Source organism: Vigna umbellata, chromosome 6 (assembly GCF_029865625.1).
Source record: "Vigna umbellata cultivar VRB3 chromosome 6, Vumbellata_1.0, whole genome shotgun sequence".
NCBI lineage: Eukaryota > Viridiplantae > Streptophyta > Magnoliopsida > Fabales > Fabaceae > Vigna > Vigna umbellata.
In genome coordinates, this window is record NC_142170.1 from 27900631 (window position 1) to 27916278 (window position 15648).

The window sequence follows — 15648 nt, forward strand, 5'->3', positions numbered from 1 at the left end:
TTTATTTAAGAGAAAAATAGTAAAGTGTACACCTAATTCATGATCTCTCCTACTATAAATCACTAGCAATGTATAAAAAAAATACTTAGGCCTCTTTAAGATATCATTCACCATTTTTTACACATTAAGTCACCGGTTGACTTAGACTTAACAAGGTTTTCAGATGCCAAATGGGTTATAAGTGTGAATATGTCTTTCTTGGTGAAACATTTGTCATTTTGTCCTTAGAGAAGAAAAATGTAGTTTCAAGATCAAGTACAGAGTTTGAATATAAAGTCTTAAAAATAACTTATCTGCTTATTATACCAAAAGATCAACTTGCAAAACAAAATTATTACAACTTATATTCCATAAGCTGATCAAGTTGTTGTTTATTTGATCAAAACATTAACTTATACATGACTCAACCAACTGATAGACAAACATTAACTTTCTCACCCATAAATTTCAAAAAAGAATTAAAAATAAAATTCCTTAATTTGTATATATTTTTACAAATCTGATATTACCTTTTAATATTGTCAATTATTATAATTAATATAATCATCAATGATTATTGTTATCTTCTTTATTTAGAAGGTCTTAATGTTAACCGTAATCAAAGAATAACGTATAACATTTGTTATTATTAATTAATATTGTCCAATATTACCATATTACGCATCTATTACCTCTAATACATTTTTTTCTAATTGTGAAATCATTACATTATTTTGGAGTATTCAAGTTGAAAACAATTGTTGCAATTTATGTAATTTTATATTGCATTAATCACACCTTTACTATATTAGATGAAGAAAAAATGTGTTACTATCGAGTAGGTTAGACCGATCGGACATGCTTGAGTCACTATCGAGTAAGTTAAACCGATCGTCCAAGGACGATGGAAGTGTTAATTAGACCGACCGGGTACGTAGGGGACGATGGAAACGGATCATTCCCGATTACTGTGGAGCAGTTAAGGTTGGTATTGATCGTCATTAAGAGGTAAATTAACGGATTATATTTATTGAAATCCTATAAATAACAATTGATTACGAAAGTGAGCTCTTTGATTTTCTAATTTAGACTAGACTTTGAGAGATAAATTCTGACTTGAGCGTCGGAGTGTTTTCTGCAGGCCCCCCATTTTGGCAGTAAGAGAGGAAAATCCAGACGGTATGATAGAAACAAAGAAGACCGATCGACGGAGATAGAGCATTCTCAAGCGGGAGGAACAGGAGTTTTCCTCTTCCCCTTTCGGCATAAACAATATGTAAAAGAGAAACTTACAAAATTATTTTATTATAATCAAGAAAATGTTTTAGCAATTTAACTTGAAAATAACCAGATGATACAAAGATAACGAACCCTCCATATACAAACTAATTTATTTTTCTTTTCCAAGATGACCATTAATATTAATAAACAACTTGTTGAAATGCCTCCGTCTCGTAAAGTGCAATGGGTTCAATTATCAAAGATCGTATACGATTCTTGGCAGTGCTATCTGGGGCTCCATGTCCATCTCCATACTGATATGTGCACCGAGAAATTCTTCCAAGGTTCATGGCTGTTTCTACGAAAGCTTTAGGGAAAGGAGACTGTGACACTCTATCTTTGTTCATCTTCTTCCACGTTTCGTCAAGCAAAGTATGGATATGCTTGTAAGCACCATCTTCACTAGCACCACTTTCTCGCATGAAACATACAATGGAGCTTGCTGCTTCACCTCTCTCTAACTCTGCCTGCAAAATTACAACCCAAGACCAATTACTTTTATGTTTTAGGCTGTTTTAATGATGTAAAAATGTGACAAAAAAAACATGGTCATGTATGGAATCAAATTTACCTTTGATGTGCCCAGATCATTGCAAAGTCGAAAAATAAGGGATGGTTTCTGTATCAGGGAGTGGTAATTGTGCAAGGATTGAAGTGCCTCTTTTGTAATGCTTTGGTTTAGTAAGAAATAAGCATGGGTGAGTATAACCACCCCGGAGACTGAGACCCATGCATTGCTGATGTAATCCTCGAATCTTGGCAAGTGTCTGTCGCGACTCCATTTGGCTTCTTGTAGGAATGCTTTCAACATATCAGACCACTGTGTAATTTAATTAAAAAACAAAAATAATCTCAATAATGCTAACATGTATGCATAATATAAGAAATAATTGCTATAATTTATGAATTAACGCACTGCTTTGGTGAGGTAGGGTAAAATATCTTGTCCATGTTCCTTAAGGGCATCATAGGCAAATTCGTTGACAGTGTTGTACAGTGCCAGAAAACATATCTTCATGTAATCAGGGAGAACTTGAACTGCTTTAACATCCCAACTGAAACAAGAAAAAAAAAATTCTAATTAGTGCACTGATTAATAATTTCAGCAGTTTTTTTCATGCTCGTGATTGAAGTTTTTTTCTTTTTTTTACGTAAGCTACCTTTCCACAGCTGCAGTGAAAAGTTCTAATTCGTCTAAGGTGCCATAGACATCATAAACGTCATCGATTGTAGTTATTAAGGAAGTAACTTTTGTTAAGCCTTTACGGAGATCACTGAACTGAGGCTCGAAGACCATTCCAACAGTCCAAAAGAAACATTCCATAAGTCTGTCTCGGCTGAAGCTTAACTTTGAGGCCAGTCCCATTCCCCTCCACCACCTTCATCACAAAGTGTTAAAGAAAAATAAGATATCTCCAAAGATGTAATAGAAAAGGATCATAATAAAACAGTAACCTTCTATTTCTTTTAAGGGAATAATTCTCTAGTTGACACAATAATATTTCCTTTTTCATTCTGTTTAATTAACCTTTTATTTTTTCTTCCTCCCCACTTTTGTGCACACGTACGTCTCTTTCCTCGAGATAATACTTGAAAATTTCATTTAATAACTTCCCCATCACTTTCCTTCTCTTTGTCCTTTTCTATTTTCTTTCTCATATAATTAAAACATAGTGAAAGAATACGTAATTGATCAAACAATATAAGTGGAGAACCACATAATCATGTCTGAAGACATGTATAGTTTTTTAAAGGCACAATAATATAAGACTAGTCGTTTAATATTCATGATGGGGAGCTCAGAATTTGTTTATCTTGTAGATTTTTATTTTCAAGAGATCACTTTGTGTGATACAGTTGCAGCATGCATAGTTTTAGTTAATAGAAAAGTAGTTACTGATTTACTAAAATTAGCATTTTATCTCAGTCTGATGTGTCCAAATTTTATCCTTGTAAATTTAGATACGTTCTTACACATGTTTTTCCTATGTAAAATATGGTATCTCCAAAGATGTAAAAGAAAAGGATTATCATAAAACAGTAACCTCGAATTTTTTAAGGAGTGATTGTCTAATTAACAGAAAATATTATTTATTTTTTCTTCCTATTTAATTAAAATTAAATTGTGATAAAGTTTTATATTTCTTTCTCCCCACTTTTGTGCACATGTCTCTTTCCTCGAGATAATAGTTGAAACTTTCATTTAATAACTTCACCACTTTCCTTTTGTTTGTCGTATTTAATTTTTCTCACATAATTAAAACATAGTGAAAGTATATATATACGTAATTGATTAAACAATGTAAGTGGAAAATCACATAAATCATGACTTTTTTGAAGACGTGAGTAGTTTTTCAAAGGCACAATAACAGGATTAATCGTTTAACATTCATATGGGTAGTTGACCAGAATTTGTTTGTGGTAGATTTTTATTTTCAAGATAGCCAATCACTGTTGCGTGTGATACAGTTGCAGCATGCATACTTTTAATTAAAAGAGTTACTGATTTTCCAACACAAACTGACCTTGACATTTCTTGGAGATCATTTTGCAGTGTTGACTGCACAATATTGAAATCAAGTTTTGCTGCTTCAAGCAGCAGTCGATTTGAGTCTGTTCTTTTGGCATAAGATTCAATATACCACCTAGCTTCCAGCCTTTGGATTCTGTGATGGAGTGGAAGCTCCAATGCATGATTGACTTGTTCCAAAAGCATGTTACTGCTTTTACCTTCGTTGAGGGAAACCCTAAGATGGAAGCTAGAGAAGACCATGGCCTCATCCAAAATCTTCTCTCCTTCGTACCCAAGAAACGATGCCTCATACAGACTCAGCATTCCCTTCGCATCACTCACAAGGTTTTCTTTGAAATTGCCATTCTCCTCCCTAAACCTCTCAAATATATCTGCATGATTAAAGAACAAACCAAGCCATCTAAATTTTAGATATCACGAAGGTTACTGATATATGTTTTTTAGAACTATACCAATGAAAAAAAAAAATACAGGAATGAAAACATTCATTTTAAAAACATTCAAAAACTATAAAATAAAAATAAGAATATACTACATTAATACTAATATAATTTAATTTATACGACTATCATAATATAAAAATATTTCAATTAAAGTCCGTTGAATCGTTGGAATCAATTATCAAATCTGAAGTAATATCTATTCTGAAGTTTGAAATTTCTCTACAAGATTGTCATGTAAAGAAACTTTGAAAATAAAGTGCATTTAGATTGTACTTCAACTTTTAGACAATGTGAGTATAGTTTTGAATATATTTAAAAAAAAACATGTAATACTATATATACCATGGACACTGCAATTACTTTTGTATCAACATGCTATTCTAATTAAATTTATAAATATATTCAAAATATCAATAAAGAGTTTAAAATATAATTATGTATATATATATATATATATATATATATATATATATATATTAATAAAACTTATTTTTTTATCTGCCTATTGAAAAATGTTTTTTAACAATTGTTTTTACAACTTTTTTACAATAGTAGTTTTTGATTAATCTGCTTAAAAATTGTTAAAAAAAAAAGTTGTTAACATTCATGTCTATTAGTCATCTGTTGTTCCTGGTTAGTGAGGCAGTTAGGCTGTTATTTGAAATGTCCGTTGGGTAACTGAGGAGACTGGTGAAAGCATTAATAAAGCATTAACTGTTATTTCTGTCTTGCATGTGTACTGTGTTTCGTTTTTTGTTTGATACGATGACAATATTCGTTAAAGTAAGATGATAAAGTTTTAACTTTTTTATCTCCCCACTTTTGTTCACTCTTCTTTTTCCTAAATATAACAGTTGAAAATTTCATTTAATTACCTCCTCACCACTTTCTTTTTTCCTTTTCTATTTTTTTATCAAATAATTAAAACACAATGAAAGTAATATAGATAGATAGTGCTCTTTCTTTATTAGGAATCAGCGCAAAACATAAATAATGCTTATTTGTTAGGTTTAATGGTAGTTTTCAGATATTTTGCAAACTAAATAATATTATAAATAATTGTTTGGAAAAAATAAATAAATATTATTTTGCTTATAATAAGAAAATGTTATATAATGTTAGTTATACCTGCTGAGACATCATGGCCATATTCTTTGAGAAGCCTAAAGTACAAAGCAGTTTCATGCAAACTTCTGTTAACGAATGTGTCACTGAATCCTGCAGAAGAGTGACACCGAAGAAGGGCTTCACCTATCTCCTTGTCATAATGGTAACTCAGACCCAATCGTTTCACATCGTTAATGAGTTCAAGTTTGAGCCATATGTCTGAACTTTCATCCTTTATCATTCTCCTCACTTCCTCCTGCAACATCTTGGCCCTGTCCTCGTATCTTATATCCTGAAAACGTTATACAAAGAACGAATCACGTATACGTGTGTAAGAAAAAGTTTAGAATAGAGACAGTGTATATGATAATTATGATGCTTTAACTAATTACAGCGTAGGCGTGCTTCAAGGACTGCAGAAAGTCGTAAGTCCAGAGGTTGGGTTGGTAGTTTGCAGATTTTCTTTCAGAAAGATTAACGTTTGTGGTAGTTGCGTTGTAGCGAGGGAAGATTATCGTACGTTGGAGAAGAATAGGAGCTGCTGGTTTCAGAGGTTTGGGAAAAGTGAGATGTGGAGTAAAAGAGGAATTGAGTAACGTTGGGTTCACAAAAGTCATTTTGTTCAAGGCTCGCTTATAACTTTTGCACTTGGAATGGTCTCATATATGTGTATATATAGTCTCATATATGTGTGTGTATATATATATATATATATATACACAAGCACTACAATGAAAAGTTTATTAACGTTTTAAATGTGTGGTCTAAATATTTCTTATATTGCAATCTGAGGTGGCCAATCTCTGGTTTCTTAGGATATTTTATCATACATAACTAACATGTGTAAATGAAGGATCAAATGAGAAATATGGGATGCACAAGACGCCAAGATTGATATCTGGAAAGCTTGGGTATATGACAGTTTTTAAGGAAGAATTTTTAGTATTATGGTGCTAAACACTGGCATGTTTTTCTGGTGTACTTCTCATTTTTTTTTAGTGATTGATTTCTTTAATATTATAAACACCCTTATTATCATTATCAAAACTTTAATTTTCATATACAGCTGATAATATGATTTTTAAACAAATTTTATATTCTAAAATATTAAAAATCATTTTAGAGATAATTTTAAAAATAATTTATTAAGATGTATTTCTAAAGATGTAATCAAGAAAAATGAGGTATCTCTAAAGATGTAGAAAAGGAACATCATAAAGCTGTGACCTTTTATTTTTTTTAAGGGAATAATTGTCAAGTTAACAGAAAATATTATTTCCTTTTTCATTTTGCTTAATTAACCTTTTATTTTTTTTTTCTCCCCACTTTTGTGCACACGTACGTCTCTTTCCTCGAGATAATACTTGAAAGTTTCATTTAGGTTTAATCATTCACGAAGTCTCTATTTTCGCATGAAATCTCAATTTACCTTCTTTCTTTCTGGAAATATCAATTGGGTCCCAAATTTATGAAAATTGCAACAAATGGATCCTTTCCGTTAAATTGTGTCCAACGGCGTTAGGGTGTGTTTGACGTGGCACTTGTCAACTTCTTATCTGTCGTGGTTGATTCAAGCAGTAGCAGTGAAGCACGTGGATATTTTAATTTTTAAATAAAAAGAAAATAATTGTTTTAAACCAAAATCAGAAGTTCAGGAGTAACCCCTTTATCTTTCCGCACATAATTCTTATGCTGGGCAGCAGTAGCTTCAGAAATCACTTTTATTTCTGCGCATCCATTTTTCCCAGATTTCAGAATTCTCTTAGGTTGACCTGCTAAATCCACTTGAGAATTTGGAATCTGCCCATTTGATATTCTTCGTGTATCAGTTTCCTCGCGTAGCTTCAACATTCTTTGATGTTTCTTTCCAAGATTATGTTCTTCAATACTTTTGTAACCAGACAACTTAACATCACAAATTTTACAATTTAGCCTTGGTTGTGGCCGGTGTAATGGTCCAAGCAGTAGCAGTGAAGCACGCTTTTTCCGCTTTTGCAATCATCCTCAGATAATTCATCCATCTCAGTCTGCAACTTTTGCCGCTTCTCTTCAACCCTACAATCAAAATCAGAACAAATTAAACGAGTCTTCCTCCGCATTCCAGAACCCCTTCTTCGATTCGTTCTCGTAAGCTTCCATTGTTGCAAAGTTTAAGCCTTTCTCTTGTTTGCTGCAGTTTTGAAAGTGATCCCTAATTCGATCCACACAAAACTTGAATCCCCTTTTAAAACAATTATTTTCTTTTTATTTAAAAAATTTAAATATCCGCGTGCTTCACTGCTACTGCTTGAATCAACCACGTCAGATAATAAGTTCACAACAGCGTGCCACGTCAAATACACCCTAACGCCGTTGGACACAATTTAACGGAAAGGATCCATTTGTTGCAATTTTTATAAATTTGGGACCCAATTGATATTTCCAGAAAGAAAGGGACTAAATTGAGATTCCATGCGAAAATAGGGACTTAGTGAATGATTAAACCTTTCATTTAATAACTTCTCCACCATTTTCCTTCTCTTTGTCCTTTTCTATTTTCTCATATAATTAAAACAATGAAAGAATACATAATTGACTGAAAAATTTAAGCGCGGAATCACATAATCATGACTTTTTGGAAGACATGTATAGTTTTTTTACCAGAATTTGTTTGTCTGGTAGATTTTTATTTTCAACATTTACGGTTGCAACAGGCATTCTTTTAGTTAATGGAAAAAGACAGAACACTGCTAGTTCAGTTAATCTTGTGTTAAATATTATAGGACTAAAATTAGTATTTTATCTCAGTCTGATGTTGCATCCAATTTTTATCCTTTGATATTTAAATACTGATGCGTTTTTCCAACACAGACTCACCTTGACATTTGTTGGAGATCGTTTTGCATTGTTGACTGCACAATATTGAAATCAAGCTTTGCTGCTTCAAGCAGAAATCGATTTGAGTCTGTTCTTTTAGCATAAGATTCAATGGACCACCTTGCTTCCAGCCTTTGAATTCTGTGATCGAGTGGAAGCTCCAATGCATGATTGACTTGTTCCAAAAGCATGTTACTGCCTTTACCTTCGTTGAGGGCAACCCTAAGGTGGAAGCTAGAGAAGACCATGGCCTCATCCAAAATCTTCTCTCCTTCGTATCCAAGAAACGATGCCTCGTACAGACTCAGCATTCCCTTCACATCGCTCACAAGGCTTGCCTTGAAATTACCATTCTCCTCCTTAAACCTCTCAAATATATCTACATGATCAAATAAGTACACACGTGAAGCTATAGTACCCAGACAGGCCACTTATATTTGATAAAAGAAACCAAAATGTTCAACTTATACTTAAAATAAATAAACAAAAACATGTAATACTTTATATACCATGGACACTGCAATTACTTGGTATTCTAATTAAATTTATAAATATATTCAAAATACTGATAAGGAATTTAAAATATAATTATATATATATATATATATATATATATATATATATATATTAATAAAACTTAATTGTTTATCTGTCTATTAGGCATAGTCTTGTTCCAGATTAGTGCCAGATTAGTGAGGCAGCATAGGCTGTTATTTGAAACGTGGGTTATTGAGTAATTATTATATAAGTGATCAATACTTTTTTGTCCAAAATCTTAGGATAATGAGTTTTTTATCTTTATATACTGTTCTATTTTCTTATCTCATACTTGGGAACTATCTATTTGACTTTGATACTATTATTGAATCTATCGAGGAGGAGATTACCTGTGTGGGTTACACAAATACCAATAACATCTTAACCATTAACTTTCGTCTTTATTTTTTTCCTTTCTCATTTATACGTGAGCTTACACTTGAATGCCTAACATGGTGGTCCCCAGCTGCACATGACAATATAGCATAGTTTAAATACATATATTTATGATGTTAAGGCCTACAATGGTGTTCATCAACAGCTCAGTACCTGGTTTTCTTTATGTTGTACGTGTGTACTGTGTTTCGCTTTTTGTCTGATGACAATATTTGTTAAAGTAAGATGATAAAGTTTTAATTTTTTTTATCACCCCACTTTTGTTCACACTTCTTTTTCCTACATATAACAGTTGAAAATTTCATTTAATTACCTCACCACTTTCTTTTTTCGGTTTCTATATTTTTTATCAAATAATTAAAACCTAATGAAAGTATATATAGATGTAGTGTTCTTTCTTTATTAGGAATCAATGCAAAACATAATTAGTGCTTAATTGTTCGGTTTAATGGTAGTTTTCAGATATTTTACAAACTAAATAATATTATAAATAATTGTTTAGAAAAAAAAAATATTTTGCTTATAATAAAATGTTATATAACGTTAGTTATACCTGCTGAGACATCATGACCATATTCTCTGAGAAGCCTAAAGCACAAAGCAGTTTCATGCAAACTTCTGTTAACGAATATGCTACTGAATCCTGCAGAAGAGTGACACCGAAGAAGGGCTTCACCTATCTCCTTGTCATAATGGTAACTTAGACCCAATCGTTTCACATCGTTAATGAGTTCAAGTTTGAGCCATATGTCTGAACTTTCATCCTTTATCATTCTCCTCACTTCCTCCTGCAACATCTTGGCCCTGTCTCGTATCTTATATCCTGAAAACGTTATACAAAGAACGAATCACGTATACGTGTGTAAAAAAAAGTTTAGAATACGGACAGTGTATATGATAATTATGATGCTTTAACTAATTACAGCGTAGGCATGCTTCAAGGACTGCAGAAAGTCGTAAGTCCAGAAGTTGGTGTTGGGAGAAAACTTTAAAGGCTAGAAGGAAGTGTTTAAGATTGGGAGAGGTTGGAAGATTTTGAGAGAAGAGGAAAGACTTGTATTGAGTGCTTCTAAACTTTTTTGGCTTATTTTCAAATGATACAATCATCCCCTATTTATACTAATGGCACCTCCTTAACCAATGGTTAGGATCTTGCCACCACAACATTCATCTAAGGGTTATAATTTATTCTCTAGAACTTTCTAAAACATTCCTATAATTCTAAACTTATCTAGAGACATCTTATGGATAAGCATCTCTAGATATTTTTGTGGAACATTCTAGAATCCTTCTAGATAGGATTTTCTAGAATGTTATTTGGGCTTTTACTAATATTGGGCTTTTATCTTTTAGGCCCAACATACAAAATCAATTTATATTCCAACACCCCTTCTTAAACTTGATTTTGTACTCCAAGCAAACTTCTCAACTTCATGAAGACTTCTTTCTTTAGCGGTTTGGTGAAGATATCTGCTACCTGATCATGTGTCTTCACATATTCCATTTGCACATCCTTGTTGCTGATGCATTCTCTAATGTAATGGTAACGGGTGTGGATGTGCTTACTTCGATCATGGAAGACTGGGTTTTTTGCTAATGCTATTGCCGACTTGTTGTCTACGAAAATCTTTGTTGGCTCCACTTGTGGCAAGCTTAACTCCTTCAATAGGTTGCGTAGCCAAACAGCATGGCAAACACATGAAGTTGCAGCTACATACTCTGCTTCACATGTAGACAAAGTGACAATAGGCTGCTTCTTGGACATCCAAGTAAAGGCTGTGTCTCCCATGTAGAACACAAATCCACTTGTGCTCTTTCAGTCATCCATATCTCCACTCCAATCGCTATCACTATATCCAACAAGTTTGTAATTGTTAGAAATGGAGTAATATATAGCTTGTCGTACCTTGGATATATCGAAGAATCCTCTTCGCAGACTTGAAGTGAGTAGTTGTTGGAGCTTCCATGTACCGACTCACGACTCCAACGGCATAGAGAATGTCTGGTCTTGTACAAGTTAAATAGCGCAAACTTCCAACAAGACTTTTATAGAGGGTTGGATCCACTTTTTCTCCCTCTTCATCCTTACTCAACTTTATGCCGCATTCCATAGGAGTACCAACTGGATTAGCATCATCCATCTTGAACTTCTTGAGGAGGTCTTTGGCATAATTTTCTTGAGTAATAAAAATTCCTTTGGTTCCTTGTTTTACTTCAATTCCAAGATAATATGCCATAAGCCCCATGTCGGTCATTTCAAATTCCATTGTCATATCCTTCTTGAATTCCTCAAACATGCTTGGATTGTTCCCTGTAAAAATCAAGTCATCGACATACAAGCATACAATCAAAATATCTTTACCTTGAGCTTTGATATAGAGTGCATGCTCATATGGACACTTGATGAAATTTGCTGCTTTGAAGTACTTGTCAATCCGAACATTCCAAGCTCTCGGGGCTTGTTTCAACCCATAAAGAGCCTTCTTTAATTTCAAGACTTTATCTTCTTCACCTTTGACTTCATATCCTTGTGGCTGCTCAATGTAGACTTCTTCTTCAAGAACTCCATTTAAGAAGGTGGATTTAACATCCATTTGATGTATCTTCCAATTGTTTTGAGCTGCTAATGATATAATAAGTCTTACAGTTTCTAGTCGAGCAACTGGAGCAAATACCTCGTCATAGTCGATGCCATCCCTTTGACTATAGCCCTTCGCCACCAATCTCGCTTTGTATCTCTGAACTTCTCCTTTGGAGTCTTTCTTTGCTTTGTAGACCCACTTGACACCAATTGCTTTGTGCCCTTTTGGAAGAGAGGCTAGCTCCCATGTATCATTCTTCTTTATTGCCTTGATCTCTTCATCCATTGCATTTCTCCAACTCTTCTTTTCAATTGCTTCTTGGAAGTTCATGGGCTCACAGTCTGCAAATAGACAGAATAAGGTAACATTGTCTAGATTTTCAGTTACCTCATAAATTTCTTGGAGACTTCGAAAACGTGGCATTCTTTCACTTGAGCTTTCATCATCTTGAATGGTTGTATTTGGTGAAGTGGGTGGAGTAGCAGGTGCCTCTTGCGGTTGTTGTTGTTGTTCCACATCCTCTTCTTCAATGCACGGGAAGAAGGTATGATCTTCACAGTTTGTCGACCAATCCCATTCTCCTTCTTCGTCAAACACTACATTCCGGCTGATGCTTGTTTTCCTTGAATCAGGATTGTAGAGTTTGTACCCTTTGGAGTTGGCGTCATAACCAATGAAGATGTATTTTTCACTTTTGTCATCAAGCTTACTTCGTTTCTCATCTGGCACATGCACATGAGCTAAGCTTCCAAAGACTCTAAGATGAGAAATACCTGGCTTTCTTCCGCTCCATGCTTCTTGTGGTGTTTTTCCACTAACGCTTCTTGTTGGAGAGCTGTTGGAGAGCGGTTGGTCAGATAGACTGCACATGCAACAGCTTCAGCCCAAAACTCCTTTGGAAGTTTCTTGCTTTTAAGCATGCTCCTTGCCATCTCCAGGATAGTTCTATTCTTCCTTTCAGCCACTCCATTTTGTTGAGGGGATCTTGGCACTGTCAACTGTCGTCTGATTCCATTGTCTTCACAATACTTCTGAAACTCTTTTGATGTGAACTCTCCTCCACGATCGGATCTCAAAGCTTTGATCAGAAGGCCACTTTCCTTCTCAACATGGGCTTTAAACTTCTTGAAGTTCTCAAACACTTCTGATTTTTCTTTTAAGAAATATACCCATGTTTTTCTTGAAAAATCATCAATGAAGAGAAGGAAATAATTGCTCTTACCGAGTGATCTTGGCTTGATTGGTCTGCACACATCTGTGTGTATGAGTTCTAATGGCTTTTGAGCTCTTGAGTCTGACTCATTTGGGAAACTCAACCGAAATTGTTTTCCAAGTAGACATCCTTCACAAACTTGGTTGGGGTGAGTAATATGAGGCAGTCCTCTCACCATTGCTTTCTTGAAGAGCAACTCTAATCCTTTAAAATTTAGATGGCCAAATCGAAGATGCCAAAGCCATGATTGGTCTTTGTAGCACATCTTGAGACATTGTGGGCCATCACTTTGAATGTTGAGCACAAACATTATATTTCTTGTCATTGACACCTTTGCAATGAATCTACTTGTATTATCTCTTATCGAAAGGTTATTATTCTTAAGTTGAATATCATAACCTTTCTCTAAGAGTTGTCTTAAGCTCAAGATGTTGCTCTTCATGCTTGGCACATAATATACGTTGGAAATAAATTGATGTTCTCCATTCTTTAGTCGGATGAGGACATTACCTTTTCCTTTCACCGCCACCTTTGATTCATCTCCAAAAGCCACGTTTCCTTTTACTGATTCATCAAGCTCCACGAACATGCTTCTTTTCCCACACATATGGTTACTTGCTCCACTGTCAAGGTACCACTGATTATCCTCGCCTCTATCTTGGCCCTTGTAAGCCAATAGCAAGGTACCATCTTCTTGACACCTTTCTTCAGCATAATTGACTTTCTCTTCGACTTTATTTTTGTTAGGGGCTCTACATTCAGAAGCATAATGTCCAAACTTATCACAATTGTAACACTTGATTCGTGTCTTGTCATACCTTGAATTCGGATTTCCTCTCCCACGACCTCTGTTAGAGCTTTCTCCTCTTTGGTTATTGTTGTTAGGCCTTCGTCCTTGTCCACGTCCATATGCACGCCCTCGTCCTTGTTCTTGACTATAACTTCGCCTTGATTGGTTGTGTGTATTTTCTTCTTTTCTTGAATCAACGTGTGCCTTGAGGACTTGCTCCGTGATCTCTTCCTTCTTCTTTTTCTTTTCTTCATAAGCTTGCAACGAACCAAGAAGTTGCTCTATTGACATGGCCTCCAAGTCTTTTGTTTCTTCGATAATGGTGACAATATGTTCGAACTTTGGATCTAATGATCTAAGAATTTTCTCCATAATTCTTACATCATCTAGCTTCTCACCATTTCTTTTTAGGTTATTAGTAACCGTTAAAACTCTTGAAAAGTAATCAGAGACTAGTTCACCTTCCTTCATATGCAAAGCTTCAAACTCTCCTCTCAAAGTTTGAAGACGTACCTTTTTGACTTAATCTGCTCCCTTGTAAGAGATCTTAAGCTTCTCCCATGCTTCCTTGGCTGACTTGACTCCAGAAATCTTCTCAAAAGTATCTTCATCTAATCCTTGATAAATTAGACAGAGAGCTTTCTTGTCTCTCTTCCTTGAGTCTCTCAAGTTATCCTTTTGAGCTTGAGAAAGACTCTCCAGATTCTCTGGCTCAATGTGGCCCTTCTCGACCACCTCCCAGACATCATGTGCACCAAGGAGAGCTATCATCCTTAAGCTCCAATTGTCATAGTTGCTCTTGGTGAGCATTGGGACTTGAAAGGGAACTCCAGTATTTGCCATTTCTATGAAGATCTTATGGCTCTTGATACCACTTTGTTGGGAGAAAACTTTAAAGGCTAGAAGGAAGTGTTTAAGATTGGGAGAGGTTGGAAGATTTTGAGAGAAGAGGAAAGACTTGTATTGAGTGCTTCTAAACTTTTTTGGCTTATTTTCAAATGATACAATCATCCCCTATTTATACTAATGGCACCTCCTTAACCAATGGTTAGGATCTTGCCACCACAACATTCATCTAAGGGTTATAATTTATTCTCTAGAACTTTCTAAAACATTCCTATAATTCTAAACTTATCTAGAGACATCTTATGGATAAGCATCTCTAGATATTTTTGTGGAACATTCTAGAATCCTTCTAGATAGGATTTTCTAGAATGTTATTTGGGCTTTTACTAATATTGGGCTTTTATCTTTTAGGCCCAACATACAAAATCAATTTATATTCCAACACCCCTTCTTAAACTTGATTTTGTACTCCAAGCAAACTTCTCAACTTCATGAAGACTTCTGGTTTCAGAGGATTATCCTACGTTGGAGAAGAATAGGAGCTGCTGGTTTCAGAGGTTTGGGAAAAGTGAGATGTGGAGTAAAAGAGGAATTGAGTAACTTTGGGTTCACAAGAGTCATTTTGTTCAAGGCTCGCTTATGTCTGCAACTGCGAATGTTTAACATTGGGTGGTCTCATACGTATATATAGATGAGAGGGCCGGATGATTATAGGAGCTGGGATAATGTGGTCCCAAACTTTTAAAATTGCATATATATACATACGATAATTAAATTATTTACTTTTAATTTTTGTATGAATTATTTATAAGGTGTAATCATACATTTGGTTTTCTTTTATGATTTTTTTAAATAGATCTTTTGTTTTTTTTAATTGAATCCATATACTTTTTTTAAAATTGAAATAATTAAGTTTCCTTAGTTTTACACTAAGACATTTAAAGACAATTAAAGAAGGTATATTTTTATTAAAATATTTTTTGAATTATTTTTATTTTAATTTTTTAATATTTTTATAAAAATAAAAAAATTATCAGGTAACATACGTGACAATTAAGGTGTGACATGACCCGTTAATATCACGT

The 15648-nt window shown here is 34.2% G+C and overlaps 2 protein-coding genes across 2 annotated transcripts; both read right to left on the bottom strand.

The window, feature by feature from the left end:
• Nucleotides 1–1400: 1400 nt before the first annotated feature.
• On the bottom strand, nt 1401–5960 carry LOC148197127 (tricyclene synthase EBOS, chloroplastic-like). Its single transcript, XM_088093076.1, has 7 exons — nt 5736–5960; nt 5365–5635; nt 3786–4164; nt 2421–2639; nt 2177–2315; nt 1832–2080; nt 1401–1727 (listed from the first exon to the last, which is right to left on the bottom strand). Exons 1-7 carry the CDS (start codon nt 5958–5960, stop codon nt 1401–1403), a joined length of 1809 nt encoding a protein of 602 aa, XP_087949202.1.
• Nucleotides 5961–7271: 1311 nt separating this feature from the next.
• On the bottom strand, nt 7272–9929 carry LOC148197128 (tricyclene synthase EBOS, chloroplastic-like). Its single transcript, XM_088093610.1, has 3 exons — nt 9686–9929; nt 8200–8578; nt 7272–7398 (listed from the first exon to the last, which is right to left on the bottom strand). The coding sequence occupies exons 1-3, from the start codon at nt 9927–9929 to the stop codon at nt 7272–7274; spliced, it is 750 nt and encodes a 249-aa protein (XP_087949736.1).
• Nucleotides 9930–15648: the final 5719 nt, after the last annotated feature.

Excerpts from the sequence above, each read along its gene's own strand:
- LOC148197127 (XM_088093076.1), bottom strand. The coding sequence starts at position 5,960 with ATGACTTTTGTGAACCCAACGTTACTCAATTCCTCTTTTACTCCACAT. Across the intron at positions 5,636-5,735 it reads CCTTGAAGCACGCCTACGCT|GATATAAGATACGAGGACAG; the intron begins GTAATTAGTTAA and ends TAACGTTTTCAG. Across the intron at positions 2,640-3,785 it reads GATCTCCAAGAAATGTCAAG|GTGGTGGAGGGGAATGGGAC; the intron begins GTCAGTTTGTGT and ends TTTGTGATGAAG.
- LOC148197128 (XM_088093610.1), bottom strand. The coding sequence starts at position 9,929 with ATGTTGCAGGAGGAAGTGAGGAGAATGATAAAGGATGAAAGTTCAGAC. Across the intron at positions 8,579-9,685 it reads TGGTCATGATGTCTCAGCAG|ATATATTTGAGAGGTTTAAG; the intron begins GTATAACTAACG and ends TTGATCATGTAG. Across the intron at positions 7,399-8,199 it reads GATCTCCAACAAATGTCAAG|GGTTGAAGAGAAGCGGCAAA; the intron begins GTGAGTCTGTGT and ends TTTTGATTGTAG.